This window comes from Sphaerodactylus townsendi, linkage group LG06 (assembly GCF_021028975.2).
Source record: "Sphaerodactylus townsendi isolate TG3544 linkage group LG06, MPM_Stown_v2.3, whole genome shotgun sequence".
Lineage (NCBI taxonomy): Eukaryota > Metazoa > Chordata > Lepidosauria > Squamata > Sphaerodactylidae > Sphaerodactylus > Sphaerodactylus townsendi.
Genome location: NC_059430.1, coordinates 70,574,977 through 70,602,580, shown reverse-complemented (window position 1 = coordinate 70,602,580; position 27,604 = coordinate 70,574,977). Strand labels below are relative to the sequence as shown.

The window sequence follows — 27,604 nt, the reverse complement described above, 5'->3', positions numbered from 1 at the left end:
TTGCAACTTTAAGATAATGTGCCACTATCAGGAGTGTCAGTGTTTTTAGAGAGTGTTAAGTTGCATTTCCACCTTTGTATTATATATGATTCCACTTTAGCTCGTGCTCCACGGTCTTTGAAGATTTAACAAGTAATAAGTAGCCATGATATTCTTTGTTTCCACTATCAGCAGTCGGTAATGGGGAGTGGGAGTCAGGAAACAGCACATTTTGACATTACAGTATTAGTAAGTTACCATATCAGTATGTTACACAAAAACGAGATAGGAAGCTAAATGTGCCGTTACTTTTTTGTTAGCAACAGTATATTCAGCATAATAATTGTATTACAAAGATGCTATTTGGGCTAGTTAAAACGATGCTCCAAAACAATGAGATGCTGTAGTGGTCTCAGGTTGCCAACCTCCATGTGAGCCCTGGAGTTCACCAGAATTACATTGAGATATCCTGACTGTACGGATCAGTTCCCTTAGATGAAATGCCAGCTTTGGAGGATAGATTCTGGCACATCCCTGCTGAGCTTCCACTCCCAACTCTGTCCTTCCCAGGCACTACCCCTAAATCACCAGGAATTTCCTAAGTCATAGCTGGCAACCCCAAGAGCTGGCAACCCCAAGAGGCTCTGACTAATGAGAAATGACTCAGAAAAGCGCCCTCCAAATCCTTACTTTACCTGAAAGTTAAGTAGCACCTGACACGGTCTATGGACATCATTTGCTAGTGCCTCTAGAAGGTACTACTTGCCAGCCAGTAGTCATATATTTGCAAAGTGCTGAATTTGCCACCCGGTGCCTCCAATTTATCACATGATATTTATCAGTAAGAGACATGAAGTCTTCACCTCCGTTGTTTGCTGCTGAGCAGTGATGGCAGTTTACCACTGCTCCATGAATTGGGTGCACTTTACTTACGCTTCTACCAGAACGAAATATACATGATCCTTTTCATGATTTATGCTACCATCCATGAGGCTGATTTGTTGTTTTGGAAGACAAGCAATTTACGTATATTTAACCTTACAGCCTCATCCTGAGCAGGGAGGGTTGATGCATGATGGCTGGGCGTGGTGCAGCTTTACTGCCTCCACAGAGGTTTGTGGTGCCACGTCCAGCAGGAAAACAGGCAACATCCTCTGATGGGACTGAAAAGCCCCTATGTAGCTCAGTAGGGCCACCCTTATTGCTGGTGTATGTTCACAACAGCAAAAGGGATTGTTCCTGGGAGGGAGGGGCTCAGGAAACTGACTAAAGTCGGCTCCGCCTCCAGGAATGCCCTGCTTGACACCCGCGCCCCACTTGGCACTAGAGGAGTGCTGGTGGCACAGCAGCATTGGCACCAGGGTGTTGCGTATCTGTGAGATTCCTCAGTGCTCTGAACCAGCATAGATGCCACTTATGTGTCATTTACACCAGTTCCATGTCACATCCAGTGTCCTCCCCTCCGCTCAGGATTGCACTATCAATGCTAAACCCTGGACCAAACATATATATTATACACACTCACATCCATATATGCATTGCAGAACACACTGGCTGATTAATTAAACATAATTAATTAAACATAATAGTTTTCAGATTACTTACATCATGCATTAAATTCAAAGGTGTCTACAGAAACCTGACAGTTATACCACATCACATGTAAACATATGTGCTTAAGCAACATCGGCTTCTTGGTCTTGGGAAAAGCAGCTTTAGGGATAGTATTTAGCACAAAAACAGTACGGGAAAGGGAGCTTCTAAGGGAGAGTGGACTATAGCATTATACACCACTGAGGTCCCTCCCCTCCATTTGCTTGCACTGTATTTTCCTCCCTTTCTCTCGCTTTATGGTTTTACTAAAATCTAATGTATATGTACACCAGCATAATCATTTTTTTAAGAGCCAAAGTTTCTGGAGCAGAGATAAAAAGCAAAAAAAAATCCAGACGATGAATTTGATGTTATGAATGTTAGCCGGCTAAATTGCATGATTACTTTTGGGTGGACATATGCAAAAGATTTTTCTAAAAAACCTTTTCTGTTCTTTTCAGAAGTTGGCAAAGCATTTCCTGGGGTGCTTTTTATCAGGTCACTAGCCCCAGCATTAGTTCTAGTGTAGCAATCTACACTACAATGCTATGGTAATCCAGTTAGTTCAGTTTTAGAAAAGTATTCAACTTATGCTTCTATAAAACAAAATTCATTAGCTTGTGTCCTTATTCTTTTGAAAAAGTGATAAAGAATTGAAATACTCCTTTAAAAAAGAAGCATACAATTAAAACCACTAGACAATGTTTTGTTGTGTCAAATACAGAACTGTATTTGAATTCATCATTGTTCTGGTTTCTCTCTGTAATCTTTCTCTTAAACTATCTAATAGTCCCATTCAAAGGGTGTGTGTGACAAGAGGGCTTGTGGGAACAGTGTACCCTTGTGCTGGCGTGTTTGCCCTCCTTGGGGCACTTACCTTAGTGTAGAGGGAGACACATCAACAGGTCAACAGCTCCACTGCCACATAACCCAGAGGTCCAGGCTGTGGTGGGGCGATGCAAATATCCTCCCACCAGTGTGGGAGAGGGTGGGGCATTCCAGGGGATTGAGGGCCAGTAGTGAGGTGCACTAGCTCTTGGACTTACACCACACTTTCTGTGATGTATGTCCTTTCAGCCCTATGGGACTTTTTGGCGGCAGTGAGATTTCAAGGCTTTCTGTTGCTCCCTGCATCACCAAAAAGCCCTTTTGAAGCTGCGGGACTGCTTCTTCTTTCATGATCACTGAAACTACGGTCATAATCTCTCTGTAAAAGTATAGTCACAGACTCATCAAATACAAAGGGTACACAGGTCAGCCATTTTCACTCATTACTCACATGTACGTAAAAGCATAGATTTATGCTTATATGCAAGTTTCTCATTTGACAGAAAGGTCTCTCGATATCTTTGTTACGATAACAATGAACTAGAAAGTCACTGGGATTTCGCACACCCTTCCAATTGTGCACCAACATAAAATATTTCCTCTTTTAGCAATTCATCATGATGTATGAAATTGAGTGCTTTAACAAACTTGCAAATTATGTTACAGTTTGAAATTCTTGTTTTAGATAAGGGAGAGAAACACTAAAATTTGGTAAACCACTTAATTTAGCCCTTGTGACAAATTGTCATTAGTTCTATAACTAGATGTCTAAGTGTGTGAAGGAAAGGGAAAGATGTCTATGACCCTGAAAATTTCCTGGCTGTGCTTGTGATCAAACCACGGCTTGTTCATGATGAATTCAGTTAAAATGCCAGATACACCTCAATTTTGTACCTGGGAGTCAGTAACTAAGAACAAAACAGTATGTAAAACAGTGACTTTCTTATATCATATATCTTTCTTATATCATATTTTCCTATTCCTGGGAGTCAGTAACTAAGAACAAAACAGTATCTAAAACAGTGTCTTTCTTATATCATATTTTCCTGTTCTTCCTGATGAAAAACATGGTAAAAACTAAATCGGTAAGCATCAGCACCCTATCTAAATACTATTTTTGTGTTATGTATATTTGTGAATTTCAAACCAATTTTAAATATGCATATAATTTTCACATTTTCTCTGTCCCTAGTGGCTAATAAAATAAACATCAAGTAATTAAATGTATAGGTACATTTAACTTGCCTAACACCAACTTTTATAAAATGATTACTCCAATTAAATGCTCATGCTGAACAAACAAAGCCTATCTTAGCCACCAGTATTCCATACAGCTTGATATTTATACAACATGCCTGGTAAACACTGAGCTTAACCCTTTGCTTTCAGGAGTCATGATTTCCTGACACATAACTCTGAATGCAGACTGCATAACTACCAATTCATGCAACAAATGTATTTGTACTGAAAAGTTCGTAGGCATCCAGTTAAGGATTACTACATTAGTGTCCACTGTTGAATATCAGCATAAAAAGTAAAAATCTAAGTCTAAGATTTAAAGTAAATTAGGTCAGGAACAAAAAGGTTAAAATAATGCAAAAACTATACATTAAAAAATAGTTGCCAAAAGGGAGGGGGGGATATCTCTAGTTCAATGTTTAAATTGTTGTGTGTCAGGATATAAGATGTGGCACATGGAATTCAACAGGACCTGAACATTTAAAATATGTATTTACTGCCTGGTATACTATATAGGAGGATTTGTTGGTGAAATGGCCCACAAGGATGCATACAAAAAGTCAACAGGGAGATTGAGAAGGTACTTTTCAAGGTGAAAAATTATTCGGCCATAGAGTTTCATAAAGATGTCAAAATACATCTCATAAATTGAAACTCTCTATTCACGTGAATCATCTGAGAGATTCTGACAGAACAAAAGTGTGTTTGGTAAGGTAACATTTCTTAAAATAGTTCTTGCACATCCATACATTCTTGTGTGATGAGTACTGTGGGTTATGAAACAGTATATATATTGATGAAGACACAATTCTACTTGTACCAACTCAGGCTGGACTGACTGGAGTTAGTGGAGAGAGGTAAAGAGAGGGTCACGTACCACTTTAATACCTGCTCATGGGTGTGGCTTTCAAAATTGGTGAAGTCCTTGTTTCTGTCACAATATCTAAGACAGCATGGGATCCTGCATTGAGGCAAGAGGCGTCAATCTGACCCAAGGTAAGATCATAGAGTCACACAAAAAGGCAGCAAAAAGTTGTGGTTAACTTCTTTTGCAGTGTTTTGACTAAACCCCTGCCTACTCATCTACATTTTTGATCTCCTGCTGAATTCTATTGTGGGAGTGTTGGAGAGCAAAATTACTACTTAGTTAATGGGTACATTTACACATGACAATAAATCATAGCTGGTAAACCAAAAGTTTGATTAAACTAGTTTAACATACTATCTGAATTCAGGATGTGCAACCAATTTCTTCATGGAAGGTGCTAAACAGGGATTCTAAACTATAACTTGTATCTAAGCTTGCTAATTGCGATATTGCCACAATATCTGAATGCAGAAATCCCTTTTTTTTCACTAGTACCACTCTGTTTAGCTTCTTCATACAAAGATGGAAGGACAGACTAATAAAAAACCCCTTATTCTCCAGAGGCATTGAGCTATTGATGGTATTTTCTTAGCACACCCTTTATGTCACTTCTTTCTATTCCTGCCTGCTAATGATGACTCATCAAGCAGGAATGTGAGTTCAGCATTAGCATAGGGTGGCTGATAATCAGCCCGGGGCAGGGCGAGGAAGATTAAAAAAGCTCCTAAGATTATTGAGTCTCTGCTATACAAAAAAGCTAACCATTAGCTGTAATGCATGGGAAACAACTTCAGGGCCGGATCGCCCCCCCAAATTTTTTTTCACATGGCCATAGTCCCACTCCCTGCTTGCTTTGGGCAGGTAATCGGACCTTCAAATTGCCAAAAGTCCATACCTGAGCCAGGTAACTTTTTCCTGGCGCACCAGGCCATGAAGCTGACTCTGTTTAACTGTCACCCTTAGAATGTTTGTGCCGCCTGTCTGTGGCCTGAGGGCTTGGTATGAGGGCTTAGAATGTTTGTGCAGATGGGCAGAGATGAGCAGTGAAAACAGTAAATAGGTAATACTGGTAGGTAATATGAGTGGAAGTGAAACACATACACACTTTTCTGTGTGAGACGTCAGGTGGGGTTCCCCCCTACACATACATGCAGGTAACTTTCACTCTCTGTGCCTCACCCAATACAACCACACACCTCACATTCTCTCATACACATCCACTTTATCCTCACACACCTCACTCTGCCCTCCCTCACATCCAACCACTTACCCACTTCCTCACCCATATTCGCCACAGCTTTCTCTCCTGTAGGAGACTCAAAGGAGCTTACAACCTCCTTGACCTTCCCCCCTCACAACAAACACCCTGTGAGGTGGGTGGGGCTGAGAGAGCTCCGAAAAGCTGTGACTAGCTCAAGGTCACCCAGCTGGCCTGTGTGGGAGTGCACAGGCTACTCTGAATTTCCCAGATAAGCCTCCACAGCTCAAGCGGCAGAGCAGGGAATCAAACCCGGTTCCTCCAGATTAGAATGCACCTGGTTTTAACCACTACGCCACATTGAAAGTGATGTGGGGGGGGGGGAATAATCCACCCCCAAACAGCATCACTTTCAAAGTTGTTTAACTGGGGACCCCAGATTTTCCCTTTAAGGTGGATTTAAAAGTTTAAACACCATTAAAAGTGACGCTGTTTGGGGGATTCCAGAATCACAGCGGCTACCCGGGGGGGGGGGGACTCAGATTTTGCACCAGGCTCCATTTTCCCTAGCTACGCTGGGAGCCCAGCTGGTGGGGGGCAGGGGAGGGCAGGGCAGGGGAGTCTGCCGTCCCCCGGCCTCGGAGAGCTAGGCCAGGGGCTTGGGGAAGCATGGCCATGCCCTAGGGGCGGGTGGGGGTGTAGCCCCACCCCCAACCCCCCAATAAAAAATCTATACCTATGTCCCTGGCTGCATGCAATCAGGGACAGCTGCCATAACAATCATACGTTACTGTAGATCAAGTTTGGCTGTAATGTGTTTCTTTGGGGAGGGGTGGCCTACATGTCTTTTGTTCTTTCAGGTAACGATGTCTCCTCCAGGAGTAGTTCTGGCTTCTATTTTGAGTTGATTGTTCTCTATAGCAAAAATAGAGGCTGAGACATTTTTGAATTGCCGTTTCAAAATGTAACTGAACAGCAACACTAGAGCATCTGTGCAAAAAGAAAAAAGGGGAAGGGGCTGTTCTTCTGCATCATAGATAACGTCCCACCATCATCAGGAATAATACATTTTCAGCAGTAGGATGTGGAAAAGGGAAGGGGGAAAACAATGAGGGGAGATGTATGGAATGATTTCGCAGAAAATGTTTCCAAGACACAAGGTCTGACCACCAGGGAAATTTATGGAAAGCTGTGCATGACCTGTTTTCTACTGTATTTGCCAACCTTCCCAATTTAGTATTATCTTTAAATGTAATAAGCATTCTCTCTATTCCTTCATTTATAAAGATGTTGATCAACACATGGCCCAAGACAGATCCCTGAGACACTCCACTTGTCACTTCTCTCCAAAAGGATGAAAACCATTAACAAGCACTCTTTTAGTGTGACCTGTCAACCAGTTAAAGATTCATCAAACAGCAATAGGATCCAAACCACATTTTACCAACTTGACAACAAGAATACTATGTGAGACCTTATGAAATCTTACTGAAATCAAGATAAACTATGTCTACAGCATAGTCTTGTCCATTCATGGGTCCAGTCTCTGGATTTAAGTATCTTCATATTTGACTGATTTCACTACTAGAATATATTAAAATATACAAGCAGAGGACTCCCAAGGACTTGCCCAAAATGGAACGTTACTCCAAGTGAGATCTAACTAGAGCAGAATAAAGTGATACCATCACTTTGCATGATTTGGACACTATAGTTCTGTTGATGCAGCTCAAAACTGCATTTGCCTTTTTAGCAGTTTCATCACACTGCTGACTCATGTTCAGTGTATGGTTTAAGACTTCTTCGTCCTTTTCATAAATACTACTGTCAAGACAAGTCTCTTCCATCCTATAATTATGCATTTCATTTTTGCTGATTAAATGCAGAACTTTACTGTCACTGCTAATGTAAACTCCAAGTCAGTATGGAAGTAAAATAGTTTATCTGCATAATATTAAGCAAAACTGTCACAGTGGGCCACCAAACAGTCCACCACTTCCGCAGGCCAAATCCTAACTAGCTTCTGATAATCTGCAGTGGCTTTACTGGCTTACATTGTGCAGACACAATGGTGACAGAAAAGTATGGATTCTTTTCCACTGTCTCTCCCATGGGGTACACTTAAAAACAGACTAACAAAAAGAATTGTATTTTTAAATTACACCTTCATTATAAGGGTTGAGTATAAATGATTATGATCAACATGAAATAAAGGTTAACACAATGATTTTTTAAAAATGAGAACAACTGCTTTGGAAGAAGATGCAAATTTTTCTACACATATTCCATAGTAGTGCTTGATTTTTTAAAATAGATCTTATAAGATAGCTCTTGCATTGCTACACTACTTCCTGAAAAACCATTGGTGGATTTGTCAATATAATAGAACCCATTATGCAGTACATTATTGCATAATAAAATAAAATATACATAGAATACAACTAACAGAAGATAAACACCACATCTCTACATCTATATCTAAAATCTATAGATCTATAATCTATATACTTTAGGTACTCTTTTGAATCTCACACAGGAGATTTGACAGCAAGTATTACCTAACATTGCCAATCTGCCTGCTTATATATGAGCTAGGTATAAAGTTTTATTAGTTTTTTTTATTACATTCATAATGCCATTCCAAGCTGTCTGCAATTGCCAAATTTGTCAATTGTGCCAAAATACAGGAAATTAGAAACACACTAATGTGAAACCTTTAGTTACTGCTATTCAATTCTGTGGAACTTTACATAATTTTTTTTTAGAATTGCACTAATCTTGGTGTTTCTGGCCTTTAACAATTCACTGTACACACAACTGCATCAAGAACTGTCCAGTGAAACGTTGGCACTAGTTCACATTAAATCTGCCATAATAAAAAATTAGAATACCACTTATTTTATGACCTGTGTATTTCACCAATACACATTATACAACATGTTAGATATACATTTCCACTACACAATGAACAATGCAAACCTTTATTTTAACAGTTAATGACAGAAACACTAAAGCTCCAAGGCCTTGTTATCAAAATCTCTATGTAACTGTGAGGCTTTAAAAGTATTTTATGCTCACAGCAAAATTCACAGCACATATATAAATGAAATCAAGAAAAAAGATCAATTTACTCTTTTAAAATAACATGTACAAAAAGCTATAGAATACATGCAAGCTCAAAAACAGGAATACTAATTAAATTGAACAATAGACACCCCATCCTTCACTCCTATTCCAGAGAACAAAGTGTGAAGCCTTCTGCTAACGTAAGTGCTATGTTGCCAGCAGAAGGGTGACTTACAGTACAATCCACATGTGTATGTGTGCATAAAAGAGCTGAGGAATCGGCTTGAGTCTGATACTGGGATAGATGCCACTTGAGCTGGCACAAGCAAAATACATGCCAGGGCACATACTCCAGCACCAAGAAGCGAAGTGGGAGCATCTTTCAGGGGTGCCAGAGCAGTCATGGTGGAAGCATAGCTCTGGTGCAGGATCTTGTACTGGAGGTGGGGCTGGTATTAGTTGGCATCCTGAGCCCTTTGGCCCAAAAAAGCCTCCATTTACCAGTGTAAACTTATGCCAGCAAAATGGTGGTGCAGCCCATTGTGTGGCATACAGCACTTTTATGGAGGTATGGGGAGTGTTACTGTTGGGTTGATGGCTGCAACCAAGCAAGCCTCTTAGGAGATGCTGCAGATGTACTGTGGCTGTGTTGTCTCCAGCGTAGCAACCCCCCTCCCCTGAACTGTACTGTTAAGTTGGAAGAAAACTCCAAGTTAAAGTGGTATACTGCTTCCCAATTACTACGTTTCTTTTGCTGGGTAGGAATAGATTGAAAACACAATTGCAAACCACACTTCCTCATAATTGGCTATATTTTACTGGAACACAAATGAATATTTAAAAGAACACTATGATGACTACCTACCTAACAGCCCAATCCAGAGAACTTGGGCAGTGGGATACAGTGCTGCTGCGGTGCAGCCCCGCTTCCTCTAAAGAGAAAGCCCAAAACAGCAAACTCAAAACCAAGCCAGTTAAATTCCCACAAAGAGGATAAGAGACAAACCTCATGAAAAATGTGGCATATGTCCCAGGTTGGCTGCACTGGTGCATGGGGCAGGAAGGGCAGTGGAAGCTGACTAAGGTCTGCTCCCAAATGCTCTCAGCCATGCTGGTACAGCTTTCTGGGGAGTGGTGGCAGCTTCCAGTTGGGTCACATGGGGCTGTGCAGCACCCACTTACCCACACATCTCCCCCCTCTGCTGTCACATTTGTCCCTTACGCTGGCGGGGTGGGCAACCGCACTGGCATGCAACACTGCCTATGACATATCTGCCCCCCCCTCCCCAGACTGGACTGCAAGACAATTCATTAACAGTCAATGCATTCTGTTGCATTACTTCTCTCCTAGCAAAAACTCTGATCTAAGAGCACACATCTCATTTGCTGATGAAATATTACAGTCAAATTAGCTTCACCTTGAGAATCACTTGTTTTTCTTTCTCTCACTGAGAACCCTTGGATAATTATTTTGTATTAAATTCATATTGATTTGGGCTAAGCTACAAAAAGCTTTATTTCCCCTTCACAGAAGGTAACCTGACAGTTAGAAGAAGACAATTTTCATCAAGAAAATGGTGCAGGAGGAAAGCATTACTACTACTATATTACTGTGCTAATCAAACTGGCAACCCCACAGTACTGCATTTCATTAATAAGAAAACTATGGTCAATCCAACCATGAAGATGCTGTTCAACCTTTAGTTTTTCCTTTATTCATTTGAGGGATAAATAAGAGGTTGTCATTAAGGACTCATTTAAAAAGGTATATTTTAACAGAAGCTCTGCTAATTTGCTTCATGCAGAAGAAGCAAGTTTATAATCTTCAATGGACAGTGTGTACAAAAATAACACTGAGTGATCCTGAAAAAGTCTTCTCATAAGTAAGACCATGTTATTCAATGGAACTTATTCTTAGGAAAGTGTATTTAGAATTGCAGTCATAGTGATCGGCGAATAACCAGCAACAGAGCTTCAGAATGTTCATGGCTTCCCCAAAGCAAAGAAAGACTGTGTTACTCAGCATAGGCTTGAGTCCCTACCCCAAATTCCCTATCCACCAAACTGTAACACTCTATCCTGAGCTAAAAATGCAAAGTTTGCTGTCCCAAAAAAATGCCCCCCCCCCCTTTGTAGCGGTTTTACAGCATTCCTTACAAAATGTTCACTTGCTAATTTTCACTGGTTACATTCAGATGTCACGATGGGCATACATAAATTTTGTTGACATCCTCAGATGTTGCCCTTGCTTGCCTCACCTTCATACTCTGTTAGTGTGCAGTCTTTGAACTCTTCCTACCTTCATTAAATGCCCCTTCGCCAAAGGAAAACTCCTTGGTGAATATGAGTTTATTTTACACAGGATTCTAAACTGGGATTTGAAATGGGCAAAGTGAGGGGCATGTCAGCACAGCAGCATACTGTGTCAGCATCCAGTTAGAGTTTAATAGCCCTTTGATGCCATTCCCTCATCCCCAGAAGAATTACTTTGCAGTCAAATCTGGCTATGTAACACTGTGACACTCTGTTAACTGACTGGGTGGAATACTCCATGTGACTAATCCAGGAAGAAGAATGCTACTCAGCCAAAACTCTAAGTAGTGCTGAAGCACTAGCACACAATGAATGAAAGAATATCTGCACAAATGATAGGTGTAGATCAAAAAATTATGAAGTGTGATAATGTGTGACATAGATCTTGGCCAGCTCCTACTGTAATTCCTTCTGTCCTGTCCCCTACACCAAGGCTTTCAACAGCCTCTAGATAGATGTGACATTTCAATTAACAAAATAAAAGCCAGAAATCACTTACGTCTGTATGGAAAAAGGGGGGGGGGATCTTTTGTATACTTAAAACCAAAATAAATGTATAGATTATATTCATCTGTGTGGGGAAGGAAACAGTGTTCTAATTATATATTTATTGTGAAGAACAGATTGCTATTTTTATTATTTTGTGGCTAACGTTGTTGTAACCCGTCCATCAGGGGAAGGGTGGCCTATAAATCAAATTATAAATAGAGAAATAATTTTCAACTCTACAAACCTTAAGTACCTTAACTTGTTCAGGACAATATTTAGGTCACATCAAACACGTCAATGCTAGTTCTTGTTACCAGTGCCCATCTTCACTGTTAATATAAAGACTGCTTTTAAAGGTTTTTTTAAGCTGTCTGCACATTGGATTAACAAGATACCACATTTATAAACTGCATATTTGGCCAGTAAATATTATGAAAAAATGCTTAAAGCATTCTGTTCACATCACCTAAACTACACATATGTATGTATAGTTTTTTTAAAATGACGCACCATCAATACAACAAAATATTGTGTTCTAAAAGGAGGTGCTGTATTCAGCAAATTTGGTTAATTGGTCAGGAAGCTTTTGAGTTGATGAAAATTTGTCATTGGGCTCTAATCCATTTAGAGGGAAGAATGTATACAAACTTGTCTAGTTCCCCATCGAAAGATTCATTGTATTCCAGCTACTGGAGTCAAGCTTACTCTGCTTAAGTATGTGTGACCTTTTAAGCCACTACAAGCTAATATACTAGAGATTCTTCCTCTTGTACAGTGGTTTCTTAAACACACACACACAATATCAAGACACAAACTAAGGCATTTTGTAAATACATCAAAAGCACATTATATATATATTTAGGTGTGCCTGTACACCCTTCTTTAGGAGTTAGATATAAAGATGCTTTACTGACCTGCAGTGGTCTCTGCTTATCACTGCTTTTAGGAGACTTCAGTCCACTTGTCTGTTGCTGCAAAAGCAGCTGTCTTGCTGCCTGCAACGCCTGAAAGTAAAGAAAATATGAAAAGGATTTTTGAATTGTTTCATTGAAAATGTTATGATCTGTAACTTACCCTATTCTTAATGTTCAAGCAAAACCTGATCTCCATCTATTCACAACAAAGACATGAGATTTCACATATTCTTTAAAATCCCACATAAAAATCTACAGAAGCTACTTATGGCAGATTTGGTGAAAAAGTATATATGTGCAACAAATCCTCAAGGAAATAGCATTAATTTGTATAAAGTGCTTGAAGAGGAAAAATCATAAACCGCATCAATAGCCTCATCTCCACAAGGAACTTGTCTTTAAGTGTTCAGCTAAAACACTCACACCCTTGTAAATCATCGTCCAATTTGCATTTTCTTATTACAATTTTTAAGCAAAAGAAGTAGACTTCAAGTGTTACCGGAAGCTGTAATTAAATTTGACAAATCAACATCAGATTATCTTGAAAATGAATTAATAAGGATATTCATTGAAGATTAAAAACACTTTTTTGTACTTACAATTCACAGGGAAACTTCCCGTTTGACAAAATAAAGTAGAGTTTTAATGCCAAATAAAATTAAGTGGTTTTCATTTGAATTCTTAGTAAACTCTGAGAACAAAGAAATCACTACTTAGCCAATCAGGCTTGCTCCTGTGGATGATAGCATTGCAATCAAAATATAGCATTTTTAATCATCTTTTCAGTTGAAAATACAACTGAGTCTACAATTGTATATGCAAGGCCAGTTACAAGGAATATGTTCACTTAAAACATAGTCTATAAAAAATGAACAAGTAATACAAAGCAAAGTTTTTAAAAGGAAAAAAAACCCCTGAAACTACCTAACATTTTTAGTTAGGCCCCCCCCCCCCCCCCTGCAAGTTTCAACTAAGCACTCTGGAAATACACACACATACACACACAGAGAGAATACAAGCATTGTGAGAGGCTGATTTATACAACAAAACATTTTTTTGATCGGCATTCACTCCAAAATCGCCACCAGTCTGATAGAGAAAGGTACAATTTTGATTAGAGTCAAATGAGCTCATTTTTAAGGTAGTTTCCAGTATCCATGACAACAGTTGCTTTGACAAGATGTGCATATGGCATTACACTGCCAGCTGGTGTGAACAATGTTTGAACTTCTGCATTGAGATGCTGAGCAAACAGAAAAAGTTGCCACGTCTTAACCCTCAGGGAAAGCAGTCATCCCCTGATCAATTATGAAAAGACAGAGAGGGCTGCTACAGTCTGGCTCCATACAAGTTTTCAGGGGGGAAAGAAAAGGCAGGCAGACATAGCAAACCAAAGTAAACAAACTGCATGCACTATCACCAGTTCCTAAGAGCACCGACTTGTCTGCCCATAAAAGGCTCTGGAACAAGGCTACAGAACTTACTTTCAACACCATCACAAACATACCCCCAAATTACTGTGGCTGCAGATGTCTTGGTTACAAATCAGAGTGAGTGTTATACAAGCAAAATATTCTGACAGCAAGGAACGAAAGCTAGTTGCTTTTGAAAAGCAAATACAATAGTGGTTTAAGGAAGGCTCTTTCAGACAGAAGCTTGCTAAGAAAGGGCCTCATTTATCAGAAACTGAGGAGTCAGCATGCCTTAAAAAGTTGACTTTGTTTATTAAATTAGTACCATTTTGGAATAAGGTAAAATACAGCTAAAATAGGAAAGTGGTTCTGGTAATGTGGGTATGAAAGCAATTATGAAGTGAGATAACAGAAGAGCACCGGGATTCTATTGTCTTTCAGACACCTTCTCACTTTGGTCCCACTCAGGCATAATACGGGCTCCTTGAAACTAATGATTTGTGAGCCAGGCTCAGGACTAGACACAAAGTCTTTCCTTTTGCCTCCCATTTTCAGCTTCTCATTCTCTAGTTTAATTTAATTACATGAGCAATGATGTTAGTCACAGTTAACCCTAGTTAGATTCTCTGGTAGCCATCTGAAACTAGAGATTTCTAAATTCTTGCACAGGAGGGAAACATGTTTATTGGTCAGCATCAACAGACATGGAACAGACTGGTTGGCATCAACAGACATGGAACTATACTGTCAATGCTGACAGCAGAAAGTAGGGAGGCAAGAAGGAATTAGTTTTGAAATGGGGAGAGAGCATGCTCCAAGTTGTCTTCTGATTGTCTCCCTACAAACAGAATATGCAAATTACTGACATCTCATAAAATAAAGCAGCTAAATTGAGCAAATATGTGAGTTATTTCCAAATTGCAAGTTTACAATTCCCTCCCCCCAACACACATATTCCTGAAAGCATTAACCTTTTTTCCACAACAAGCCACATGCTTCTAGGTTTATTTTACTTGAGCAACAGATAAGTGTAGCATGGACTCCCCATAGTGAAGTCAACTGCTATTTAATTGCTGGAGAAATGGCTGGAACATCTGTACACTGTTCTGTTAAAGTAGGATTATTTCAAACAATTATGGAGGACAAGTCTCATAAAAAGGAAAGAGGAACACTTATGACATACACCTGTATGAAAGTCAGTGATTCATAAACTATTTTGTTTTATATAAATTTTAATTAAAAGTATAGCTTTAAGCTTCAGTGAAGAGTGACTTAGAAATGGTGATAGCCTAAACTTCAGGGAATATATCATGGCAGAATAGCTTCTAAGTAAGAAAAATAACAGGACACAATTTCAGAAAGTTCTGATTTAAATCACAAGGAAACATTATTAATACTTTTTCTTGTGCCATCTACTACTGGATTATCTGCAAGTTCTATATTTCAGAGCAAGGTCTCAAAAACATAGCCTTAAACAGTTTTTGATAACACAAAATATGTAGAATTTATGGTATTAGGCTGTAATATGATTTGATAACCATTTGTTTCTTATTGAAATGGTCAACTCTGAAAGATGTAATAATTGTATCACACAACATACCAGAGTTGACACAATGCTACATTTATTAAAATTCTCCAAATTTGCATAAAAGTCTTTGCCCTAGAAAATGAGCTGAAATTAATTAGATGGATTAACCAAAAATATTTTGAATTGTTCAATGAGCAGTGATTAAAAATACATCTAGATTCCAATAACAATTATAAGAGGTTAACACAAGAAAAGGTGGGGTATAAATGTCAATAAAATAAACAAATAAAGTAGATAGGAATTTAACGAAGTAATCTAATTTATTAAGTGTAGAAAAGTAAGAGATTAGTCAAATATAGCCATAGAGGATTTGAATTTATAGCAATAATTATTACAATAGGATTTTAGAATAAGAAATATTGGAATTTTGACCATATGGTTTACAAACTCACTGTCATAAATATTTATGAACAAATGTTACAGCTTGTGTTTGTACCTGTTGAAAATTAAGCAAATTAAAAATAAATCAGAGTACATCCAGTCATTTTAAAGTCGTATGGAGCTAAGAATGGCATTCATTGATTTAACCTTTGCAAAATTTAGAAACCAGTGAGATTTCGTGGGGGGGTTGGGGGTTGGGGTTACACCTTAGAATACCCAATGACTGCTATAGTAACTTTTAGTAATATAGCAGTACTACTGGAAAGTTAATAGCACACATAAAGACAAGCTTTTTAAAAAACCTTCCTTCCTTTTTTTTAAAAAAAACAGATGTCACTCATATCGTTCTGTTAAAAACAGAAATGTTTAACCTATCAGCCTGTTGCATTCGAGATGTTAAAATGAAAAATGACATCTATGGCCATTAATATCTTCAATGTATAAACAGCACAGCGTGACACATTCTTGAGAGCTGAAGGCTACAAAATCTCTCTGAAACATAAATAACAAAGCACTCAGAATCATATTTGATGTTGATATTCATCTTTGCCGCCTGGGCTTCTTATGAAAATAGATGCAGTCCAAATGGATCTCCTATAATTGGTTTCAGATAGCGGGGTCAGAAGAAATATGATACAAGAAACTATTACATGGAACAGGCGAAACAAGAATGTTTATACAAGCACTACCCTGTTAAACTGACAATGGGCGTACACTTTGCAGATAACCAGAAAGGGTTGGGGTAGGACTTGTCTCAAGAGATTATTTTTATTCACCATTTTGTTAACAGAATATTTTAACTTTTTACTATCTAATGCAAAAATGAGCTTTCTTTTAGCAAGATGTAAGCATTATCTCAAATACCACTCAGCAACAGTGTCCAGAATACTATTAACACTGATGTGAGTGGAAAATTGCCCAGAAGCGCATATACAGTCAACTTTAATTTCCACAGGGGGAATTTATTGTTTGGGGAAAGAACGGATTAGTTATGTGGATATATAAACATGCAGCTGCTTTACAGGGAATCAGAACATAACTCCATCTAGTCCACAGTGGTCTGCTCTGCCTGGCAGTGGTGCTCCAGATCTTAGTTGGAAGTCACTCCCCGGAACTACTGTCTCAGATCATTTATATCTGGAGATGGTGGGGATCAAAGCTGAGACATTATGCATGCAAAATTTGTATTGTGACAGTAAGTCAATCTCATCTCTGTAAAAGAAAGCTGAAAATACAGTTAGAAAGGCCAGATTACATCAACAGGTATGATATTTAACAGTGCAATCCTAGTAATTATTTCCTGAGCATGCTCCTATTGAATAGACCTGGGTATGATGTCCTGAGCATGCTCCTATTGAATAGACCTGGGTATGACCTGATTTAAAAGGCACTGCTAAGCTCCCCACAACACAAGCTCATATATTATCAGTTAGAAATAGCACAAACAAATCCAAAAAGATGACCAAACAGTTAAACAGAATAATCATTGTGGCAATGTATTTTTAAAGAACACAGTTTTTTCTAATTAAAAAAAAAGATTGCAAACTCTGGAACAGAAACAGTAAGGCAAGGCAAGAAGGAGTTTGAAGAGAAAAATGACTTGAGCACAGGGAAGCTTTCATAATAAACAGCCACCATCCAAGCAGCAAAGCATAGAGGAAAAAGAGAAAGAACCAGGTTGAGTATCTGTGCAAAGGTCAGGGAAGAGAAAGTCTGACCCTCCTGCAGGACCTGAAATTAACAACAAAACCTGAGCTAATTAGAAACTTCTAAATAAAAAAGCACCATTTAGAATAAAAAAAGCCTTAGGAAAAAAATGCTAAAAGCCAAAGGGAAATCACCTGGGCCCCTTCCGCACACGCAAAATAATGCGTTTTCAAACCACTTTCACAACTGTTTGCAAGTGGATTTTGCTAATCTGCACAGCTTCAAAGAGCACTGAAAGCAGTTTGAAAGTGCATTATTCTGTATGTGCGGAATGAGCCCTGGTGTTTTCCACTAAATGTTTGCTAGGCAAGTTGAGGGCCTGGTGCAATGACAGCAACTCTAAGTATGTCTGCTCAGAAGTAAGTCTTATTTGACTACCAGCACAATCCAGCTCCATGGACTGCACTGTGGTGGCTGGAGGTGGTTCTCCAGCAGGCTTTCTGGAGGTGTGGGGAGAAAACAGGGACGTAGGTATAGATTTTTATGGGGGTTGGGGGCGGGGCAAGGCCCCCATTCACCCCTGGGGCATGGCCACGCCTCCCCAAGCCCTGTCCCCAGCCTCAGTGCGATACAGACGCTGCTGTGTAGTTCAAGAAGGGAGTGAGTGGCAGACACCCCCTACTGGACTGAATTGATATTGGGCTGGACTGGATATGCAGAAGTGGAATCAATGGGAGCTTATTAACAGCATTAGCATCAGAGGTGTGTCATCTGCCGCTGCTGAGGGTGTTGGTGGATGTGAATGGAGCAGCTGGTGGCCTGCAAGGAAGATTTAACACCAGAACTTTATAACAAGGGTTCACATCAGAACTTATATTGTAATAGGAAGAGATTAAATCAGCTAGTAGTAGTTGAAGATGTAATAGATGTTAGTTGGTAATTAGTCTCTCCTTGAGCTCCCCTGTTAATGTTAGGCACTAGGCAAATTGGTTAGCTTAACAATAGGATGGTAAATTGTTAAGGAAATTAATTTTAGAGTTAGTTGTTAGGCTAAGGAGTGGTTAAGTACTAGTGCCAGTTAGTGGATAAATTGTGGACTAGGATGGGTTTTTTGTCCATGTCCACGGTGAGACCAGAAGGGGGGCTGGGGATTCCAGTGATACTAGGGCAGGGGAAAAATAGCGCCATATGAGAGACATCGAGGGAGATACGGTTATGCTCGCTCTTTGTCTGACCTACGGCCTATCCCAAGAGATGTAGGTAGTGTGGTGGGGATTAATGACTCTGCTCCAAGGTTGCTGTTATTGAACGCGAGGTCCATAAACAACAAATCTTCAGTCCTTCCAGACTATATCCACCATCAGACTGTAGACCTCGCGTGCATTACAGAGACTTGGGTGAGGGAGGGGGAAACGGTAGCCCTCAATGATCTCACCCCAAAGGGATTTACGTTTGTTCAGCAGCCTCGGACACAGGGCCGGGGTGGTAGTGTGGCGATGCTCATCCGGGATTCGATCACTTTTCGGACGTCCCCCGTCCCACTGATCATGGGATTGGAGTGTTTGGGCCTTTGTTGGGACTCTCCAGAGAGACTGGCAGTTCTGCTGGTGTATCGGTCGCCTAGCGCCCCGGCAGAAAGCCTGTCGCGGCTTTTGGAGGTCGTCTTTGAATGGACGTTGTGGTACCCTCGCCTTTTGGTGCTGGGTGACTTTAACGTCCATGTTGATTCGGCCTCCTCTTTGATAGCCGCTGATCTAGTGTCAACCATGGCGACGCTAGGTCTCTCCTTAGTAAACACCGTGGGTCCCACACATCAGCAAGGCCACACTCTAGACCTGATCTTTGTGGCGGGTGTGCATGTGGGCTTATCCTCTATTGATAGAGTGCCGTGGTCTGACCACTACGTCCTTAAGGCCCGGATAGATGCTGCCATGCCCCCCTGTCTAGGCGACGGGCATATTTTAGCCCGCCCGCGGAGACTACTGGACCCAGAGAGGTTCCAGGAAGCTCTGCGGGAGACCCCACCCACCGGCGGCAACCTTGATGAGCTGGTAGAGGACTGGGATAACAGGCTCTCTGAAGCCATTGAGGCTGTCGCGCCAAAGCGCCCTCTCCGCTCCCGCACCAGACTGGCTCCTTGGTATACTGAGGAGCTGCGACGGATGAAGCAGGAACTGAGACGGCTGGAGCGTGTGTGGCGGTGGACCCTTGACGAGGAGACAAGACACTCATATCGGACGTTTATGAGATCCTACGAGGGTGCCGTGAGGGCTGCAAAGAGGGTATTTTTTGCTTCCTCTTTAGCAGAAGCTAGCTCGCGTCCGGCACAATTGTTTAGGGTGATCCAGTCATTGATGACCTCAGCTATGGGTCCTAAATTAGAGAAATTGGCTGTAAGCTGTGAGACATTTGCGAGCTACTTCACGGACAAAGTGTTGGCTCTTTGCCAAACCCTACCCGCGACAGTTGATACGATAAGTGAACTAGAGGCCCCTTAGCCGTCTTTGGGTCTTCGTCTGGACCACTTCGACTGACTTGACCCATCAGATGTTGACAGAACAGTGGCAGCTGTACGGTCTACCACATGTTCTTTTGACCCGTGCCCTTCCTGGCTGGTGAAAGCCAGCGGGGAGGTGCTTCAGAGCCACCTGTTGGATATTATCAACAGCTCTCTTGAGCAAGGTCGGCTTAAAGAGGCAGTGTCGGCTTAAAGAGGCAGTGGTCCGCCCGCTCCTGAAAAGACCGCTGTTAGATCCTGAGGATCCGGCCAATTACCACCCAGTTTTTAATCTACCATTCCTAGGTAAGGTAATTGAGCGAGCGGTGGCGGAGCAGCTCCAGCGATTTCTGGATGAAGCACATGTGTTGGATCCCTTCCAGTCCGGTTTCCGTGCTGGCCATGGGACCGAGACGGTGCTGGATTTGCCGTTAGCGAGGGCGAACTCTGGAAACTTCACTTGGACAGAAGAGGTGGAGTGCGGCTGCTGCTGGTGTTGTTAGATCTCACCGCATGGCGTTAGGCGTGGTAGATCCGCGACCTTTTGGTCCACACGCCTCGCACTGATATGCTCGGGGTCTGCAGGTCAGCCTTGGATTGGCTGGCCTCACTTCTCCGAGACCGGGGGCTGCAGGTGACATCGGGGGGTGAGAACTCCAGGCGCTACCCCATTGAATGTGGGGTGCCGCAGTGGGCGATCCTCTCCCGATGCTTTTAATATCTACATGCGCCCCCCTGGCAAAGTTTAGTCCGGAGTTTCCGAGACTGCGGTACTGTATCAATGCGCCCGATTGACACCCAGCTTCCGATGGTGTTCATGATGGAGGGCAGCCCATCTGCAGCCCCTGGAGCTCTCCAGTGCTGTTTAGAAGCCGTTAGCTGGGATTGGTTGAGAGCCGAGTTGGTTGCTGAAGCTAAACCACTGCAAAGGCGGAGAGTCCTGTGGTTTGGGGCGAGGGGAGAGAACGGTGGACTTTTGCTTGCCATCGCTACTTGGCGAAGGTCTTGCATCTAACCTCGACTGTTAAGAGCTTGAAGCGTGACTTTTGGACCCGACATTATCAATGAAGAACCCAGGTCACTCAAACTGCCAGATAATGAAACTTTTTTACCATCTGCGACAGAGCGAGACAAATTGGCCCCGTATCTGTCCCATTCTACAACCCACAGCCACAGTGATCCATTACAACCCGGTCACCTCTAGGCTGGATTATTATAGCGCTTAGCTCTGGCTGGCCTGCACCTTTGTCGGTGATCGGAGAATTGAAACTTCGTTCAGATTGTATCGCGGCAGCCAGACTACTTAAAGGAACAGCTAGTTGGGACCGGATTACCCCGGTCCTATACCATCTACACTGGCTGCCCATCGAGTTCCGGGCCATCTTCAAAGTGCTGGTCTTGACCTTTGAGGCCATTAGCGGCATTGGGCCTACATATCTGAGGGATCGCATCTCCCCGTATTGCCCCTACCTGGTGGAACAGGCTCCCTAAGGAGACCAGGGCCCTGCGGGACCTTCAGAGTTTCCGCAGGGCCTGTAAAACGGACCTGTTCCACCAGGCTTTGGGCCAGCCGGGATGACCATCTGACCCTATACCATCTTGGTCTCCCGTGGGTGGGAATGGGGTTGGGATAAGTCGCCATCTGCAAATTTTAAATTGTTCAAATTTTATTAATTTTAAATTGTTATAGATTGTTTTATATTTGTGTTGTATGATGTTGATGTACACCGCCCTGAGCCCTTTGGGGGAGGGCGGTTTAAAAATGAAATAAATAAATAAATAAAAGCAGCTCTCCAAGGCCAGGGACAGCAGACTCCCCCGCCCCGCCCTCCCCCCCACCAGCTGGGTTTCCGGCTGGCAGCCCCTTCTGCCCTCTCCTCTAGTCAGAGGCGTAGCTAGGGAAAATGGAGCCTGTTGCAAAATCTGAATTTTACACCCCCCCCATGGGCAGAAACTATGAATCTGCCCCCCCATGGGTGGACGTTATGATTACACCCCCCCAAGGGCGGACGCTGGAATTCACCCCCAAACCACATCACTTTCAATGATGTTTAAACTAGACAGCCCAAATTCTCCTTTTAAATCCACCTTAAAGGGAGAATCTGGGGTCCCCAGTTAAAACAATATTGAAAGTAATGCTGTTTTGGGGTGGATTATCCCCCACCCTGAAGCAGCATCACTTTCAATGTTTAAACTGGGGACCTCAGATTGTCCCTTTAAATCCATGCTGAAGGATTTAATTTAAATCCTTTAAAAGGATAATCTGGGGAAATTTAAGCATAAGCATTTATTGTCATTGTGCACGCACAACGAAAATTACAGCAGCATTCCCCGATGCACACAATTTCAGACTCATACCCCATCCTCACTTTCCTCTTCCTCCACCCATCCCTACACAGCCCAAACACATCAACACGAAGCCGCGGAGTTTAGCATAACCACAGCTCTAGAGTAGAAACTGTCTCTAAGCCTCTTTGTCCTAGTTTTGATAGACCTGTATTGTCTGCCGGATGGTAACAGTTCAAAAAGAGAGTGTGCTGGATGAGACGGGTCTCTCAAAATATTTTGGGCTTTCTTTAGGCTTCGGGAATTATAGAGTTCTTCCAAGGAGGGGAGAGGGCAGCCGATAATGCTCTGTGCAGTAGTGATCACCCTTTGGAGCGCCTTCCTATCTGCCACTGTGCAACTGGAGAACCATACACAGATGAAGTACCTTAAGACACTCTCTATAGCACAGCGGTAAAAGGACACCAGGAGTTTTCCATTCAGTTGTTGTTTCCTTAAAAGTCTCAGATAGTACAGTTTTTGCTGGGCCTTCTTAACCACCGCGGCACTCTGTACGCCCCAGGTCAAGTCCTCTTTAATCATAACGCCCAGAAATTTTTTTGGGGGGGTGCCTGCTGTCAGGGGTGCAATTGTTAAGCTAGCAGCACCAAACTTTCAGCGTATCTTTAGAAGACTCTCCTAATGATACCACCCAGGTTTGGTGAAGTTTGGTTCAGGGGGTCCAAAGTTATGGAGCACTACCTGAAACCTCAAAGGTGTAGCCCCATCTTCTATTAGCTCCTATTGGAAACAATGGGGGATCGGGCACCCCCTTTGGGAGTCCATAACTTTGGACCTCCTGAACCAAACCTCACCAAACCTGGGTACTATCATCAGGAGAATCTCCCGGAAAAACTCTGAAATTTGGTGCCGCTAGCCTAAAAACTGAACCCTCTGCAGGCCAAAAACCGAAACAACACTAAAAATACAAAAAAACCACAAACCGGGGGCAGAGTGTTGGACATGTAATGGGGGGGTTGAACCCGAGAACCCCCCTTACCTGTGTCCTTGGGAGGCAGAAAAAAACAAAAACCTCTCTACCTCTGGAAAATGCTCTATTGGGTCTACTGGACTTAATAAGGCAAGGGGCGGGCTGTGGCACAACTGGTCGCAAACCTGGAATGGAAGCTGACTAACATCAGCTCTGCCCCCGGGAATGATCCCACATGCTGGTGTACGTCCCGGACACCAGTGCAGCTCAGTTCATATCAGGACTTTTGGCATTTGCTGCAGCAAAGCTGAGTGGTGACTGTGTGCTGCTGATTCTGGTCCCTCCAGTGTAAATAGGGAGTAAACATGCTGGTGGGACTCTCTGTCATCTCCTGTGACTGACTGCCCCCCCCTCCCATCTGGATTAGGCTTTAAATGGGTTTTACTCCCAGAAAAGTTTTTCTAGGCCTGTAGCCCTTGGGAACAAGTTTGCTTCCTTGACCCAAAGTGGCCTACCTAGAGAATCTGAGAGAAACAGACAGCTGAGGCCTGACTGCTCTTCTGCTTTGATGGAGATTGCACATATTGCAGCAGGAGGGCAACATGATGAAAAAAATAGAAATCGAGATTAGTAAGGAAAATCTGCATTGTGCGGAGAACTCAAATACGGTTCATGGTATTTAATTTATTCATAAATTATTTGGAGTCAAAGGTGAAGATGCCATGGATAATTTAATAGCAATCTACTTAAGATACCCAAGCTTGCTTATAATACCAACCTGAATGTGAAGAAATTCAAAGAATCTTGCAAAACAGTGAGTAACGCAAATTCCATGGTAGGAATTATTAAGAAAGCAACCAAAACTAAGTCAATTAGTGACACAATGACTTTTCACAAACCCATGATGTGGCCACATTTGAATACATTACACAGTTCCATTTCAAAAAAGATATGGAAGAGCTGGAAAATGAAAAAAACAACAACCCATACATGATTTATACAGCACTTGGTGTTTGGAGAGGCTTCCAAATTTCAACAAAGATGTCTAATGGAGAGCATAGCACACCTTTATAACAGTATGGTAAAAATTGATAGACATTGTTATCTCATGTAATAAATACAATGCAATCCTAATCAGAATCACATCTTTCTAAGTCTACTGAAATCAATTGTTTTAGAAGGGTGCCACTCTGCTTACAACTACCTTATAAATCTCATGGTTACACAGTCAAGTGAACTGCATGTAGATTTAGGACAACCAAAAAGAGGTACTTTTCCCCACAAAATATGATATATTCTTAAAGTATGGAGTTTGAAGTCACAAAATGTTACATTGGTCACTAGCATATATAGCTTTAAAATGGAACTGAAAAATTCATGGAAAGGCTAACCAATGTCTATTGGAAACAGCTAAATGGAACAGCTCAATGGGTTTAGAGGAAGTATATCTTTGAATACCACCTGACTTCTGGCTCTATTTGATGGCTTTTCAGAGACAGTGCAGCGGTGGTGTAGTGGTTAAGAGCAGGTGTATTCTAATCTGGAGGAACCAGGTTTGATTCCCCACTCTGCTGCTTGAGCTGCTTGAGATTAGCCTGTGCACTCCAACACATGCCAGCTGGGTGACCTTGGGCTAGTCACGGTTCTTCTGAGCTCTCTCAGCCCCACCTACCTCACAGGGTGTTTGTTGTGAGGGGGGAAGAAAAAGGAAAAGCCCCTTTGAGTCTCCTGGCAGGAGAGAAAGGGGGGATATAAATCCTACTCTCCTCCTCCTCCTCCTCCTCCACCGCCTCCTCCACCACCACCACCACCACCACCACCACCACCACCGGTCTTTTGTCCTTATCCAGCAGGGCAATTAGGGCAAAGTATAACAACCGTATAATGAAGAAAAATTCAAATGCACCAGAAACAGGAATGTAGCCAAAGAAGCAGTAAGATTATTCACTAACAAGTTGCATAAGGAACACTAAATAAAAATAAGGAAAATATGATTCTTGGGCAGTGGTATGACTGAAGAGAGCAAAATGTATTGTCGAAGGCTTTCACGGCTAGATTCAACTGGTTCTGGTGGGTTTTCCAGGCTGCGTGGCTGTGGTCTGGTGGATCTTGTTCCTAATGTTTCGCCTGCATCTATGGCTGGCATCTTCAGAGGTGTATCACAGAGGGAAGTCTGTTACACACTGTGTCCAGAGAGAAGGAAATGTTTGGGGTATATATTGTCCATGTCCCAGATGCAGGCAAAATGTTAGGAACAAGATCCACCAGACCATGGCCACACAACCTGGAAAACCCGCCAGAACTAGACGAGAATAAAGTTCAGTTCATATACATACTAGTTTTAAAGCAGGAATATTTAGGTAATTTATCTAAATGCAAAATGACAGGAACAGAAACAAAATATATACCCCTGAACATCCTAACTTCATACCCAAGTTGATGGCTCTCATTTGGCTATGTTTACCCTAAAAAGAGATCTTTGGAACATCACAGAAAACATCAGCTTAGCCAGCTGCAGTAGCATCAAAAGTAATTTCAATGTTAGACATACTAGTAAAGAAACTGAAAATGAGAGCAAGTTATAATATTGGAACAAATACTGAACACACAAGAATTTGAATATTAACCATAGTTTCTTTATTCTTAAATGTATAAGCTCACCTCTCTTCCACTCTGAATCTCATGTTCCCAGGATATGTTTTACAAGGGTAAACTCTTGATTACAATCAGACTGACAAATTAAAGCAATAGTTATAAATCTAAACATTTCTTACTTCAGCTGCTACAATTATTCAATCACAGCAACCTTCATTTCTCTTCTTTGAGTGATCAGAAGTAATTGAAGAAGCAATCCTAAGAAGGTCTGGTCAGAAACACTTCTTCCCAAGAAAGTGTTCTTAATCACTACTGACAAAAATATTGCACCAATTCACAGATTTCCTGCAAACCAATTCAACCATTGTTGGCTTTTTTTTACTGTGGTTATCAAGCCCTTCAACAGAATGGTATTAATGTGTGTGTGGGGGGGTGGGTGGTTTACAAGCAAAAATAAAAATAAATAAAATGGGAATAAAAACCTGATTGGAGGAAAGAGCTGTGGGCTATGTGCCAAAGGACCTCATTGGCAGATTTTAGAGTATCTCCCATGAGAGGCAGGACTCCCTAATTTTGGATTGGGATGTGAGTGTGGAAGGTTTTCACCAAAGCAGTAAAATTTGAAATCTTCCTTTTTTTCTGGAGTCATTGGTCACTTTGCCCAAATGTTATGACTGGTGGACCAGTCCTTCTCTGGCAACAGGGAAGCTGGGGTATGTTTGTTCCATCTAAAGTAACATAAAGTTCCATCCAAAGTCCTGTAACATAACTTAGCTAGATGTCATTAATTTTATTTCCTTAGATCTGTATCTCCTCGCTATGATAGCTACTTCTGTGTATGTGGCCTAGTTTAAATGTTAGTAATAAAGCTGCTTCCCTGTTTAAGAAAGCAGACTATGACTCAAATCCAACCTACATGCTGAAGATCACTCTTACCTGCAGAGAATGTGCACGCACACTGGGGGAGGCGGGGCAGGGGGAAGTAAAGTAATTCTGTCCTTTGTACTGGCTCCAAGGCAGTCTTACCAGGATACCCAAAGGTGAGGGTTCCTTGAGAGGCTGTGTTTTAGATCTTGTAGTGACAATGAAGAGGATACACATTTTTTCATGCAGGCAAATATGCACGTGAGAACATGCAGGTGCAGGGAGCGATTGGATCAATAATTCATTTTCCATAAGTAGAATTCAGAGTACTCCTATTGAAAGACAATCACCTTATGGTATAAGTTGTTTTGTCAATACTTAAACATTCAATGTTCTTAAAGACCATAAATAAACAAAACACTCTTCTATATAGTATTTGTAAAAATAAATAATACAGAATAAGTGTATGTTTCAAATGTATGACATTGGAACTAAAGCTGGGAAATAATGTAGATTGGCAAAATTTAATTTTTTGTTCCACAGATGGATAATTTTATTTATTTATGTTATCTATAGTCTACCTTTCTCACTTGAACTCAAGGCAGATTCCACAGACTGAGTCAATATAATCAACAGGATGGGGTATTCAATAAACAATACAATAGGATGAGAGTTGTAGAACAAATCAGAACTCTAGAAACAGACTGAAGTAAAGTGGAAGTATTAACGTGACATTAAATGATACAAAAATTACACAGTAGAGCCTCTCATTAGCAAGCTAAACACAGAAGTACACACCACAGTCCATAACAGTTTACCGTATATTCTCGTGTATAAGTCGACCCGCATATAAATTGAGGCACCTAATTTTACAAAA

General features: G+C 41.4%; 1 protein-coding gene across 1 annotated transcript in view; it reads right to left on the bottom strand.

The window, feature by feature from the left end:
• The window catches only part of FOXP2 (forkhead box P2), a 256,227-nt gene that overhangs the window by 139,664 nt on the left and 88,959 nt on the right, over positions 1-27,604 (bottom strand). Inside the window, 1 exon segment of the mRNA XM_048499408.1 lies at positions 12,488-12,577. Coding sequence (XP_048355365.1) covers positions 12,488-12,577 — 90 coding nt within the window.